The sequence below is a fragment of the Anopheles coustani genome, chromosome X (genome assembly GCF_943734705.1).
Source record: "Anopheles coustani chromosome X, idAnoCousDA_361_x.2, whole genome shotgun sequence".
NCBI lineage: Eukaryota > Metazoa > Arthropoda > Insecta > Diptera > Culicidae > Anopheles > Anopheles coustani.
Genome location: NC_071290.1, coordinates 10447947 through 10463242, shown reverse-complemented (window position 1 = coordinate 10463242; position 15296 = coordinate 10447947). Strand labels below are relative to the sequence as shown.

The 15296-nt window shown below is 47.7% G+C and overlaps 2 protein-coding genes across 3 annotated transcripts; both read right to left on the bottom strand.

The window, feature by feature from the left end:
* Positions 1–2124: 2124 nt before the first annotated feature.
* On the bottom strand, positions 2125–9874 carry LOC131269694 (protein virilizer). The gene is made up of 4 exons (XM_058272185.1): positions 9637–9874; positions 4580–9336; positions 3576–4477; positions 2125–3423 (listed from the first exon to the last, which is right to left on the bottom strand). Exons 1-4 carry the CDS (start codon positions 9694–9696, stop codon positions 2873–2875), a joined length of 6270 nt encoding a protein of 2089 aa, XP_058128168.1. The 5' UTR covers positions 9697–9874; the 3' UTR covers positions 2125–2872.
* A 950-nt stretch (positions 9875–10824) lies between these two features.
* On the bottom strand, positions 10825–12778 carry LOC131269024 (E3 ubiquitin-protein ligase Hakai-like). 2 transcript variants are annotated; one of them, XM_058271333.1, is made up of 3 exons: positions 12581–12778; positions 11433–12522; positions 10825–11370 (listed from the first exon to the last, which is right to left on the bottom strand). In XM_058271333.1, exons 2-3 carry the CDS (start codon positions 12451–12453, stop codon positions 11183–11185), a joined length of 1209 nt encoding a protein of 402 aa, XP_058127316.1. In that variant the 5' UTR covers positions 12454–12522; positions 12581–12778; the 3' UTR covers positions 10825–11182. The 2 variants fall into 2 exon arrangements, with proteins under 2 accessions (XP_058127316.1, XP_058127317.1); XM_058271334.1 differs by having other exon boundaries at positions 11433–12487; positions 12550–12612.
* Between the last annotated feature and the right edge of the window lie 2518 nt (positions 12779–15296).

Below are 15296 nucleotides of genomic sequence, written 5' to 3'. Positions count from 1 at the left end.
ACTGCATTTCTTGCAAGTTATTGGGGCATAGTTCACATTGGGGCATAGTTCGTATTGGGGCATAGAACTAAGGCAGAAAATTGGAGCATTTTTTTCATTGCCAAAATTAAAAAAAACACTTAGGCTACTGCTTAAACTTTACAAGAAGTCTTTCGATCAATGATCGATTGTATTTCTTGCAAGTTATTGGAGCATAGTTCACATTGGGGCATAGTTCGTATTGGAGCATAGAACTAAGGCAGAAAAATGGGGCTTTATTTTCATTGCCAAATTTAAAAAAAAAATACAAATAAAAAAGCGTAGGTTACTCAATAAACTATACAAGACGTCTTTCGATCAGTGACCGAATGCATTTCTTGCAAGTTATTGGGGCATAGTTCACATTGGGGCATAGTTCATATTGGTGCATAGAACAAAGGCAGAAAATTGGAGCATTTTTTTCATTGCCAAAATTAAAAAAAACACTTAGGCTACTGCATAAACTTTACAAGTCTTTCGATCAATGATCGATTGCATTTCTTGCAAGTTATTGGGGCATAGTTCACATTGGGGCATAGAACAAAGGCAGAAAAATGGGGCATATTTTTCATTGCCAAAATAAAAAAAAACGCATAGGCTACTGCTTAAACTTTACAAGAAGTCTTTCGATCAATGATCGATTGCATTTCTTGCAAGTTATTGGGGCATAGTTCGCATTGGGGCATAACATTTTAAAACTTAGACTTTGGTTGGTTACTGATAAAACGGTACAAGAAGTCTTTCGATCAGGAATCGATTGCATTTCTTGCAAGTTATTGGGGCGTTCTCCATGCTTTTCAACTCTACAAAGATAAAATAGAGCCAAAGAATAATAACTAAATCTTAAGATTATGCTTACAGACTAATTGTAGCATGGGCATTTCCTCCCAGCTTCACGTAATCGTGACCTTATCCCGGGTCCAGTCGGCAAAATGGGGCAAAAGTAACAAATCAGTCTATAGGATTCTGATAAAATTTTACAAGAATTCTTTCGATCTGTGATCGATTGCATTTCTTGCAAGTTATTGGGGCATAGTTCGCATTGGGGCATAACATTTTAAAACTTAGATTTAGGTGACTGATAAAACTATACAATAAGTCCTTCGATCAGGAATCGATTGCATTTCTTGCAAGTTATTGGGGCAAAATCCATGCCTTCCAACTCTACAAAACCATGTAGAGTCAAAGAATAATAACTAAACCTTAAGATTATGCTTACAGACTAATTGTAGCATGGGCATTTCCTCCCAGCTTCACGTAATCGTGACCTTATCCCGGGTCCAGTCGGCAAAATGGGGCAAAAATAACAAATCAGACTATAGGATTCTGATTAAACTTTACAAGAATTCTATCGATCAATGATCGATTGCATTTCTTGCAAGTTATTGGGGCATAGTTCGCATTGGGGCATAGAATTAAGGCAGTAAAAGTACTGATGAAACTATACAAGACGTCTTTCGATCAGGAATCGATTGCATTTCTTGCAAGTTATTGGGGCATTTTCCACGCTTTTCAACTCTACAAAGCCATATAGAGTAGAAGAATACTAACTAAACCTTAAGATTATGCTTACAGACTAATTGTAGCATGGGCATTTCCTCCCAACTACGCGGTGACCTTATCCCGGGTCCAGTCGGCAAAATGGGACAAAAGTAAAAAATCAGACTATTGTTTACTGTTGAAACTTCACAAGAATACGATCGATTAGTGATCGATCATATTTCTTGAAAGTAATTTGTTCATGGTCCACGCTTTTCAACTCTATGCCCCCACTTACAAAACCATTTGCGTGGGCAGTTCCTCCCAGTTTCATACAACCAGGTAACCTCATCCCGGGTTCAGTCTGCGAAACAGCGTACAAGTACTGATCAGAGCAATTTCAGCCCGATAACTATATCGATCAGCGATTGATTTTGTTGTAGCCCCGAAAAAACAGCGTAATTGTAACGTGTAACGTACATTACGTCGCAAATTGCCCTCTCAAATTAATGCATTTTTGAACATTCCCTAATTTGTTTCCGTTCTACGCTTTGTCCATTCGAGCGTTCTGTAGCGTTAAGGGCTGGTGTCATAAAATTCATTTAACTTTTTTAGAATTTCGATAAATAACAGAAACACTTGCGTGCGATAAAAATCGCCCGATAGAGCACTGAGACTAGGCCTAATTAAAGCTTTGGTTTAGTTTGCAAAAAAATATTCAACCGTTTTCAAGATACTCGAAACCGAAATTAAAAAGCCGGCATTTGTATAAATGCAGCTGAGTTACAAAAATACGTGTAGTATATACTAAAAACAGAGGGTTTCACATTTGAGTTGTAATCGATGAATTCGTAAGGAATCTAGGAAATGTGATTTTGGTTCATTAAGTTACATTCAATTGCACGGAAAGAAAAACAAACGTGAAAGACCAAATGTCTCATTTACAAACATACATCTCATTATAACCACATCTTTTTTCCGAAAGAAAAGCACCCGTGAAAAATCTCATACTTGTTTACCCTTATGTTTAATGGGTGCAAAGAAAAGTATGTTTTTGTTCGGAAAACCCGGTCGAATGTTTGTTTTTCGAGATATTTGAAAAATAAATTTGCTAAAGTGGGTAAAGTTTGTAAAGCTAATGTTAGTGTTGTTAAATATATTTGAAGATTTATCCTATTTTGAAATTAGCTGAGTGCAATATACCATAAATCAATATATATCATATCAATATTCCGGGCATATCGATATCAATTCCGGCTGATGCTGATCATTCTCGCGATGAAGTCTTAGGAGATTAAGGGTTAATATACACAAAAACAAAAAATCGCATATCCCCGTCACGCCGCGGATGCAAAGCTAAACATACCTTAACTACCTACATTTGCCTCGTGTATATTCTGCTGCTGTAGCGAAAACCACGTCCAGAGCGCGATCGCTGAGAGCCACCGAAGTGATTGGTATCGCGATAGTGGCTATTGTTTCCGGTTCCACCGTGGCCAAAATGTTTGCCAGCCGCGCCTAGGCTACTGCCGCCACTCTCATGCATCTGCGACGAGTTCGACGAGGACCAGCCGGAGCTGCTTCCAAGACCACCGCCCCCATTGCCGCCACTACATCCGCCGGCACCATTCTGCCAGTGGCCGGCGCCCGACCCGACCGACGAAACATTGCCTCCACCGACGCCGGACCGGCCGCGGTCGGAGTAGTTTCGCCCCCGGCTGCGATTCGAGCCACGGATCGTGATGATATCGCGCGACAGCTTGTTGTACCCGGTCGGGCCAGTCGGCTGGGCGCCGCATGTTTCGAGCGCAAGAAAATCGTCCACGTGCAGCGAGGGCGGTCGGGAGGTGTTCGGTGGTCTCGATCTGAAAAGATCACCGCGGGTCGTGGGAGCGCGCGAGAATCCGCGTCCACGCAGGGGAGTCGCTAAAAAGCCAGAATATAACAGATAAAGCAATCAGTAACACACTATGTTTATTATTCCAAATTCATCAATCAAAAAAAATCATCAATTCAAAAATCAGAAATCAAATTCATTAAGGTATTAGAGAGCATGATATAATTGTTGTTATAAATACCAAATATTTTCTTCTCGGGCCGGCCAGTGCTCGGTTCGACCTCGACGCGACGGGTCCGGAAGCACGGTGCGGTCGTCAGCCGGTCCCGATTGGAGTGCGGCGATGCGGACAGATGCAGCAGTCGCTTGCAATCGGCGGTAAGGTTCGTTTCTCCCGACAGGCACATCTTCGCAAGGTCCTGTAAATCGCACGGAATTTGCTCACGCTGCAGATCGTCATCGCACGGTGCGAAACCTAACCAATAGTTCAGCTTCAACTGATCGTCACAGTCCTCGCTCAGCACGTACACGTTCCGGGAACCGTATTGGGTGACGATGCCTTCCGCTTGAGGCAACGGGTCGACCGCTACCGTACTCCAATCGGGAGTACAATTTGATTCCGTTTCCGCATCGTGATTGTTCGTCGTTGCCAGAAGCTTCTCGTATAGAAACGCTAGGTTGCTCGCTAAATTGTCCGCTGCCAACGATGGCAATTCATCGGCCATCGGGGACCGCCCCACGGGTTCGTCGTTATCGATATCATTAATTCCACGAACGTTGGTATTCTCCTCCCGGGACAGCAGCAGCTGTTTTAATGTTTTATCGGCTTTAAACAGCACTAGCATGTCTTCGATATGCAAAAGTGCTGGGCGCAGATCTTCATCGCCTTCCTCCTGCCGGACATCCCCTATCGGCAACAGTAGCTTGAGCTGCGTAATGGGCAGCTTCACCGTGCGCTTCAGCGCACTTGCATCGGTGCTATCCTCGATCGTCGCCAGCAAACGCCAGAACTCGCTCAGCAACGCGAACAGCGGTCGATACTGTTCCGGATTGTCCTTCGCTTTGCGAACAAATTTGCGCAGCACCGTGCACCAACCGTCTCGTTTGCGCATCAGGTTCGACAGCATCGACACGAACGTGGTACTGTGAATAGGAAAAAGAAAAAAAAAAAGGCAATCACTCCATTGGTATACTTAAATCGAAAAGAAATGACACCCAGGTAAAAGGCTCTGGGGGATATCTTACTCGTTCTCCGTTAGCAGTATCATTGTGCGCACGGCCGCCATGAGCACCCCAACGCCGATGTCCACGTTCGATACGTTTTCGGCGCACGTCGCACAGAACAGCTCGATGATGTCCTTCGGTGGCAGCGAGCAGGCCAACTGCAGCGCCGGATCGATGCTCGGCCCGAACATGAGCGCGATTTCGCTGTCGAACAGGTTCTGAAACACGAGGTAGATGTGCTCCTGCGTTTGCTGGTGGGCCGGCGTCTGGCCCGGCTCGAGCAGCACCCCCATCAGCATGTCCATGATGCGCCCGGGCAGTATCGAGAGGACGGATATCTTAACCGACGGATGGCAGGCGAGCGACGACAGGAAGCTGAGCAGGCGCGCGTGGCTGGTGCTGGAGAGACCGCCTGGCAGCAACGGCTCGTGCACGATCAGGTCGGCGATGGACTTCGAGATCAGTAGCGTCATGTTCGGCGCCAGGTCGGACAGCTGCAGGCACACCCGGTTCAGGATGACCAGCAGCGGCGTGTAGCTGGAGGTGCAAATCGTCTGTATCAGCTCGCCAATCGCCAGACTCTGCGGATGCAGATGGGCCGACCAGAGCTGCCGCTCCTTGATGATCATCCCGATCTCCGCATGCGTCGGCACCTGGCGGCATTGTATGGGCAGCGGGACGGGCAGCAGCTCGGAGAACACCAGCAAGCCCGGAATGAAGTAGTTCGGCCCGGAGAGCGTAAAGCGCACCAGCTCGCCAACCATCTGCGTCCACAGGCTGCGGTGGATGTTGTTCGTGTCCAGCCCTTCCGCCGGCGTCGGCTGCGTGTACGCGAGCAGGATGCGAATAATTTCCTTCTGCACCTGGCGCGCGTCCGCGCTAGCCGGGGCGGTGGTCGGCACGCTCTGCATCAGCGCGTACGTACGCAGCAAGGGTTCGATCAGCGTCAGATCGCGGAACTCCGTGTTGCGGCACTCGATCAGGTCGGTGACGAGCTTGCGCAGGATGTAGACGAGCGGGGACAGCATCTGGGTAAGCAGCACACCCTGGTGACTCGCGAGACTCGAGGCGTGGATGGCCGGCTGGTCGAAATAGTGATTCAGCTTCTCAAGGATCGACATCAGCATGGCCTGACCGTCGGTCGAGTAGAACTGCAGTAGTGTGTACTTGAACTTGAACTCGGCATGCCCCATCGGTTGGTCATAATCATCGTACGGCGGGATGCCGAGTAACCGTACCAACCGCAGCGCCGTAATCAGGTCGCCAGGGAATGAGGTCACGTACTCCAGACTACGCTTCATCAGCTCTACCAGAGGCGCGATGTCAACGTAGGAGAACAAATCGTGCAGTTCCAGCGGCTTCAGATACACTGCAAGCTCCTGCAACGTTGCACTGACCGACGGCTCAAACTGCTCATGCTGCTTCACCAGATTCAACAGCGCAGCACCGTGCTGCGCTAGGTAACTAACTGCTTCAGCAAACCGCACTACGATATCCAGCAGGTCGATGCAGTAGCTGATAATTGGCGACTTGTGCTTAACGCTCGGTGAGGTACAATCTTCCTTGCTTAGGGTGCGCTTTTCAACTTCAACCAGATCCAACAGTAACGCCAGATTTTGCTCCATAAGTAGCACTTCCACGACGTACCGCTTACCGCTGCCGCACGCCAGATGGTACAGTGACTGCAACGATTCGACCACAATGTCGCGCTCGAGCGCTAGCTCGTCGACGTTCTGTAGCAAATTACACCCGGATCCCCTTAGCGACAGCATTTTGGTGCTGCCCATTGCGTCGAGATGGTAAAGTGCCTGCAGCTTGTAGGCCATCTCTAGTCCGAGCAGCTGCGAACGGTTCGAATCGGCCGGTAGGTATACGTCGGGATTGGATGACAGCGTACTTTCCCCTTCGGTGCCACTCCCGGCCCCGGCTGGTTGATAGGCGAAAAGCCATTTTAGCAGCACATTGGTGAACGGAATGCAATCGGCCAGGTAACGGAGTTTCGGTAGATTCTTGAGCATGCAGGCAATGAGGTTGAAAACGATTTCGCACAACGATGGCGGCGTAATGTTCAGGTCCAGCAGCAGCGTGATCGACTCGACCAGTTTGTGTATCTTGAAGAAATGCACCAACGTCCGGTGCACGTTGATGGACGAGGCGATATCTTTGTGTATCTCGAATTTCGCCGAGACGGGAAGAAACCGCTTCGGTTGGGAGAGCAAGATTTCGTTGAGCGTTATCGTTTTGGTCAGCTCCGTCAGGCACTCCTCTAGCAGGTCCACACATTCTTTGTCCAAATGTTCGTTGGACTCATCGACGGTATCGTACAGCTTCATAACGGTGGCGTGAATGAGCTCCAAGTTTTCGTACAGCATGATTTTGCGCATGAGCGACTTCAAGGAGAAGCTGATCCGGGTCGACGGGTTTTCCTTCACTAGGTCGAGCAAAATCTGAAACCCATTGTACGACGGCGATAGGAAGTAGTGGAGCGCGTAACGCGTGTCAAGGCACGCGTACATCGACCGAATGATGATCAGTTTGATCGAGAGTGCCATGTAGTGCTGCGAGTATAGTCCCAGGAAGCGATCGAACAGGTTGAAATCGTCTTGTGCAAGCACTAGGCGCATGAAACTCTCGTAGGGGCCCAGAAATTCGGCCAGTCGAATCGCACTCTTCATGTGTCGCAGTTTGTACGCCGGCTGCACCTGACCCATCGCTCGTTCGAAATCAAGCCCGACGCGAATGCAGTTAATCAGGTTGTCCACGCCGCACCATCCGGCCGCAATCCATCGTTCCAGCAGGTGTTGGAATGCATCGCGCGCCTCGTCTTTGGCAAGCAGCTGATGGAAGCTGTGCACCAGTTGCTCCGCATAGTCCACAAAGCGTTCCTTCCATTCGGCGGATTCGTTGAGAAAATCGTTTGTCGCTGCGCGGCTGTAGCGATTCTGGCCGAGCAAATGTTCGACGGTTTTGATCATCTTCTGCTCGACGGAGCCTAATCGGCCGAACGGATCTTCGGCACGCTCGTACCGCGCGAGGACGGCCGTGTACGGATTGAACTGTTTGCCGTATTCGTCAGCAAAATCGTAATCATCCATCTCGAAGTCGAAGTCTTCCGGAATTTCTTCATCGCTCAGAATTGGCTCAAACTGCTCCGTCACCGACACATTATCTTCCTCCGGTTGCATCGGAACGCTCGTGGTGGGCGATGCTACGGGTGTTACGCAGACTGCCGGTTCGGAGGCGGCTGGAGGGGGCGATAAAATTTCCCGATCGGAACCGAGCGGCCCCAGCTGCGGTGGCAGTGCCGGTTGCTGATGCTTATGCAGTTCTTTATGCTGCTGTAGCTGCTGCTGCTGCTGTTGGTGGTGGTTGTGATGATGGTGATGGTGGTGATGATGATGGTGGCGATGGTGCGACTGGTGGTGATGGGATTGCCACTGCGGGTTACACTGATGATTGTGGTGATGTGGTGTTCCCACATTCATCGCGCCACTACTGCGAACAGAGCTGCCGGCCGCAGTCGGTGCATGTTTCAGTGTTTGAGCGAGGGAATCTGCCGAATCAACCATGATGGATCGCCTGAAGCTGCCACGGTCAAAGCTACCATCCATGTCGTCGTCTTCATCCGGCGACGATTCATTGCGATCCGGAGAGCGCGGTCGAAGCGGCGACTCGAGCGGCGAATGTGGCCTTCGTCGGCTTTCCTTGTCGTGCCGCTCAAATGATGGTTCGCGGCGTAATCGTTCGAATGAATCGCTCCGTAATCTTCGCGAACGATGCGAGGAAGAGGGCGGTAGTGGTGGGTGTGCTGGCTCAACACATTCCGGACTGCGAGACCATTGATCGCGCGAGTGCTGTTGTTTGCCCGGAACAGGCCCATACTCCTTGCACAGACTCGGTGAACGGGAAGAAAATTCCTCCCGGCTACTGTGGCGTCTTACCCGTGGCGATAGATCGTACACGTATTGTGACGGGTGGATCTGATGATCGACTGAACGACCCGATCCAATGCCGTGACACTTGGAACGCTTCTCCGGTATCAAATCTTCCCCTGGAAGGATTTTCCCAGCCTCCAGTGGTTCGTAGATCGGTTCCGGTGGGCTGGCAGCACTTGCCACAATAGTAGCGGCTGCTGCAGCTGCCGCAACACGTCTAGCATACGGTCTTGGATCTTTCGGAGCATCCTCGCTGTCATCGTCCGGATATTCTTTTTGCACAAAGACTGTTTCGTTCGGTTGTATCATTGGCGGTTCCTGAATCCAATCGCCAACGCATCCGGGCTCCGCGATACCTCCACCCACGCCTCCTATTACCATCACATCTCCCGCATGAACTCGATGATGGTGATGATGGTCGTGCACCACGATGGTGTTCAGTAATTCGTTCGGCTGTGGGGTCGTTTCTCGTGGAGAAACGATCGGTTCGGCGATGTTGGTCGTCAAGATGCCGTACACGGCCAGCGTTAGCGTAGTATACCATCCTTTCAATACCAAACCGTCGGTCGGAATGCGACGGACAAATTCCTCACCATACCCAATACCGCACTCCAGATGAATACAATTATTTTGATTGTAATCAAGCCCTCCTAGGCTTTCAAAGACTGGAGCGCCCGGTTTGCTGAGATCATTTACAAATAGCTCGATGTTAAAGTTGGATGGATTTGTGGCACCCAGACGGACGCCACCGGGAAAGTCTGCATGCACGCGTGCCCCAAGCGGAATAATCCGTACCTCCGTGATGAAAACCGGTTTTGGAAACTGCACCAAATCAAGATTTTGCTGCATAAACAAAACGGGATACAAAGGCAAATTTATAAAAAAAAACCACACACACATTATGAGACAGAAGAGAAGTAAAATAGAATTCCATTGTCTTCGCTACCCTAAACGCCATTTTGTGTACATTTCAAAAGCAATGACATCACCGGAGGGACAAAGTGGAATTGCATCGCATTTAGCTGTATACGGACGCCTGATACAGGAATGGGGTTAAGGGATTATTTCACTTTGGATTCGGGGTAGGAACGATAGTGCCATATTGGATTAATGTAAGCAAAGTAAAATCAACTAACAACATACCTCATAGCCATCGTGAGAGAACGTATCGAAGAACAGTAGCTCTGGTAGATCATCAGTCATGGCGATCTTCTAGGAACGGTGCTAAAATCGATCTTAGCACTACAATTACCAAAAGACACAACTAATTAACTTATCTAACACATGCTGGCTTCGAACCAAATGATTTTAAGTACACCAAAGACTGACCGGTGCAGTAAAGGTGCACTTTTTAACACCACAGCGAATCAGCCACGCGCACGGCTCGACAATCAGGAAAATTGTGATGGCGGCTCATGGATTCCAGGCGTTCCTTTTGGTATCGCCTTTTCATGCTAGAGGGCGCTTTAGCCCGGTCAATTTGACGTACAATAGTTCATCCATCAAGAGATTTACGTTCATTTCAAGGGGTTTGAAGATAATGAAGGTGCACCTATTGCTTAGCATTTGTATCAAGGTTTCTAAGACGAAGTTCATCTTTTTCTAACCGAACCCCCTTTCTCAAAACAAATCGCATTGATTCCATTAAAAACTAAACGAAATTTCGATTACCATGTACCCATTGCTTGCGTACTAACTATTATTAATTTGCAAATGAGAAGCATACTATTTGTTTATTGAAATATGGCTCCAAGGTTAATATACCTGTGGTTGAGATGAACAAGATGCTTAAGCGATTCAGGCTGTGACATCAATACAAAATAGCTGACTAATGTGAATGTGCTATACAAATGAAATAATTTCTAATAATTGCGATTTGGTCAGTTTCTACGTAATTTGTTTCCGTTAGAGCAAATTCTGGTAAAAGTCCGTTGGTAGACGTTCCTTAAAAAAGTAAATACGAGTGCGATTTAATGATAAATGATTAACTAGCGTTATTAGTAACATCGAGCATTGATATGTTCTACGATACATTCAACATATCTAAATAAAGTAGCGAGAAAAGCATATTGACAAAACATTAAATGAACATTAAATTTAGTAAAATAACCGTAGTGAACGCTTAGCATAATTAAATGCAATGGCATTGCTCGATAAGTACGTTTATGAGTTATTTGGCTTCATTTGAAAAAGAACACTGTATGAATTTTCATTTTCAAATATCTTTCTAGTCGACTTCGCAGCATTTTTCCCCCAAGATGCAATCAAGTGATTGGACTAAAAACATGAGCTTGAATCTACCAGAGTTAATAAACATCAGTGAGTGTAGTGTTATTCAGGTTCTTATATTTTATTACTCTAACACTCTGCGTCTAGTATTCTATAAGACCACGTTGAATATACCATACATCCATTAACTCCATATGCTAAATTGAACTCATTCAGTCTCGGCTTTTGAAAAATTAAATACCGTAGTGAGACTCGCGCAGTTAATTTAACCTGTACGGTCAATATTGAATTGCTGGCAGTCTTAAGTACTGTGCCTTGAAAAATCATTAAATTAATTTTTCAGCGTTGAAAAGTCGTTATATGCAGCCAATTGCATGCGTGAAAATTGTTTTAAACCCAAGGCGCTTTAAAAAAAACTGGGCACAGTACAATTTATATGGTTTGTTTCTTAAAGGATGTTTTACCGATAGTACTGGCTGGCAGATTGACTCCATGAGGTTGTGGTTGAAGAAGAGGATTGATGTTGCTGTTGCTGTGGCGACATTGTTTGATGGCCGAATGGTGAATACCCGGTGTTGCGGGGTTGATGTTGTTGTACAGGCGATTGCTGGGACGTGGTTGATGGCATGTGATGCTGTTGCGAACCGCCTAGATCAAATAACGAACGACCGAATCAGACACAGGACTTTTCTACTATTCAAGCAGCTTACCAGAAATTCCGGTTGAATACGGACTATAGGTGTAATAATTATCCCCCAATTCTGTGCCTGGAGCGATATTACTACGATGTTGCAGCATTCCAGAACGAGGGGAGTTCATATGTTCGGAGGAATTTTTACGCATTGGTGCTGTCCCACCACTGCCAATCTTTTCTGCCATATGCTTGGTTATTGGCGATAACTCCATAGGATGTACCGGAAGCGTGGCGTTTTGTGGCTGTTGAAGGCTTGTGGCCGGAGGTTGCGGCGGTAGGGGCGGGTTGGTGACATGCCGATGGTTGATGTGCGCTTGCAGGTCGCGTTGCGACAGATACGTGCGACGGCAGCCTGAATTTCCATAGCGAGTACCACCGTGCGTGCACATAAACACTGTGCCGAGACCAGTCTGTTCGACTCGGATTACTTTCTCCTTACAGCGCGGACAGACCTTTAGGGTGTCGGATCGTGCGCAACGTAGGCAAAAGACGTGTTTGCATGGGATCATACGGCCATAAATTAAGATCGGCTTGTCACACTGGTCGCAGCAGTATATCATCGGATTCAACACCTTTTCACCTATGAGATTCACTTTGTGGTTCCAGTTCAATCGTAGCATAGGTTCCGGAGGACCCCGCGAGATTGTAGTGAAGGTTGGTGCTTCGAGTTGCGAAATGTCCGCCTCCATGTCGATTATCAGCGGTGCAGTATGAGTGCTGATAGAAAGCGCTTCTAGATCCGGTTCAATGGGAACCGGGGCCTGCGATTGCTCTGGTGGCGGTTCATCAAGAGGTTCAATTTCTGCAACAGTTTGCTTAGTGATCGATTTTGACGTTACTTTCTCCGGAACTTCATCGTCACTGTCGATTGCCGGCGAAAACTTAGGCGAAGGTATATCTTCCTCTTCGTCAGAAGATATAACGCGTGTGGCTTTTTTACCTCTTCCACGACCACGACCGCGTCCACGCCCCCGAGTGCCCCGTGTGCGTCCACGGCCGCGCCCTGACCGCTTCGATCCACCATCATCCGAGTCCATTTGATTTGATGATTAAAGCTGATTTATTGCCGGACTAAGCGATTCTCTAAATATGAGCTGTTTCTTGTCCTGTGAAAAACGGATATAACTATTTACTCTTGTTTGTCCAGGATTTATGAAAACTTACTCCACAAAGTTTCTCGAATTCGATATGCTGCGTTTTCTGCTAAGCTGGCGGTATCAACCTGTAAATAGTTGAGCAGCTGCTACAATATCTATCCTAAAACGAATTCACTCATTGAACAATGAATACAAAAACATTTACAGGCGTATTCTCTGTTTGTACAATCGTAATTTTTGTACAGAGCTTAATAAAAATGATGAATATTTATTTTTGTATTCACTTGAACAGCAAGCTATGACGCCGAAACACCGCGACTTCTATTTGTCAGATTTCTCTAAAAGAAAATTCATCTGATCAAAGGAGGTTGGAACGATTCAACGACTGTCAAACTTTTGACATTTTCTTATTTAGGTATCCTACCAAGGGTTCTTGAACAATAGAAGTACAGTGAAATCTCTCGTTATTTCCCCAGCGAATTGTAGCTTTTGCCAGGAAGAACACTGTTTTAACCATCTAGTGTTGTAGTAATCAAATTCAATATGAGTATCACGACGAAGACTTCCTTTTCGTTAGCTCATCTTGGATGCCACTCCTACTCACATAAAACTCGATTCAACCAATGCACACGTTCACATTGCAAATTAGAAAGTTGCATATTTTTTATGATTTAAAAAGACTGTTATCTTCGTTACTGTATGTTATGGTTTGTTGGTTTACATAAAATGATTAAAACTTTATTACTAATTACGTACAAGGTTACAAGTTAAAATTATAACGCGCGTGTGTGTGTATCCGGTGTATTGCGGCCAGCGCTGCCGTACGTCCGTGCCCGTGCGCGGTTGGGAAGCGAGAGAGCTCGGGGCCGATCTTCTCGAGCGCTCCACGGTAAGGACTCTCCACATCGAAAACCCAGTCAACAAGGACAGGGTTGAGCGGAAGCGTTACGCGCGCGCCCAAGGTGCCTACACAACACCTCCCCCTTTTAAGTCAGCCGATACGCGGTGAACCTACGAGGCAGTCTTCTATTCCTAGAAGAACGTCGTGGTAGTAGCGGCTGCTGGTAGTTGTCGTTCGCTGTGACAGGAGGCGGACGTCGCGCCTCTTGCTGCGGTGGCGCTGCTAGCGATGCTGATGATTCGACCTCCGGTTGGGATGAAACCGAGGGCTCCGATGCTCCAGGTTGGTGGGATGTCTGTCGTATCCCGGGCAAGTTCCACGCGTCCAGCAATACGTGAAGTGGAAGTTGATCCCAATCCTGCTCCGCATGATCCGAAGAAGCCGTAGTGCGTCGACGGAGTTGATCCACGTGCCGACGGAGCTTCCTTTGGTTTTCGGTGATGACCTCGAACATAACACGTCCGATGCTGCGGACGATTCTCCCAGCGATCCAACTCCAAGAGTTCCTCCGGTACACCTTGGCATAAACTGGATCGCCCGGATGCCATTTAAGAGAACCGTTCTCTGCCGTAGACTCTGATGATGCTGAAGGGCGCAGCAAATGATGAATGGTCCTGATCTCCCGGCCCAACATTACCTCCGCTGGAGTGCGCTGTTCCAGGACTGCATTCGGTGTGGATCTGTAAGTATGAAGGAATAGATCCAAAGCCTCTTCGAGTGATGTGGCTCCTACTCGAATCTTCTTTAAGGCACGCTTTAGAGTATCCACAAACCGCTCGGCTTGGCCATTCGATTGTGGGTGGAATGGCGCGGTTGTGATATGTTTTATACCGTTGCTGCTACAGAACTCCTTGAAAGCTCCGCTAACAAACTGCGTGCCATTGTCGCTGACCAGTGTAACCGGTGGTCCGAATCTTGAAAATATTCCTCGCAAAATACTTATCGTTGACGACGCTGTGATGCTTCCAGTTTTTATGATTTCGGGCCACTTGGAGAATGCATCGATTACGACCAGGAAATATGCTCCATCGACTGGTCCCGCGTAATCGATGTGAACCCTGTCCCAAGGTCCAGATGGTTTGGGCCAACGCGATGATGTCTCTACCGGTGGAGACTTAGCTGCGTCTTGGCACGCCTCGCATGCAGCGACGCGATCAGCAATGTCCCCGTCCAATGATGGCCAGTATACAAAACTGCGTGCGATTGCCTTCATCCTCTGGATGCCCGGATGTCCTCGATGTAGTTGAGTAAGGCATCTTTTCTGTAGCGATGTAGGGATCACCACCCTCTCCCCGAAAAGGATGCAGCCATCCACGGTTGTAAGTGCTTCCTTCCTGTTGTAGAATCGAGCCAAATCTGCGCCATATGTGATATTATTTGGCCAGCCATTCGTGATGTAGCGATAAACCTCACGCAACAGGGTATCGTTTCCCGTAGCCGTTGTGACTTCTCTAAAATTGATTGGGAAGGCGTTTAATGAATGTACGACTACGGAACTAATGGCTTCCTCGAGCTTTATACTCGCAATCATGTACTCAGGCTCCGGCTTCGCGTGCTTGCTGATGATTTGTACACTGCACACCCTAACGGTTTTAGTAGACAGTTGTGGTCGGTATTGTTCTCGACGTACGTGGTACTTTTGTGAGCGGCAGCGTTCCTCACAATGACCGATCTTATCGCATTTTTGACACTTATGGGTAGCCTGCGGACAATCTTTCACCCAATGCCAAACACCGCAGCGCCAACATGCGCTTGGTGGCTTAATATTGTTGGCTGACCGATCATCACTACTGCCCCAGCGGGAACGTGGCCCCCTCTCGCGCATCTTCTGCTCATGATGCCGACCGTCATTTTGTAAGGCGAGCACACGTTCTCCTGCTTC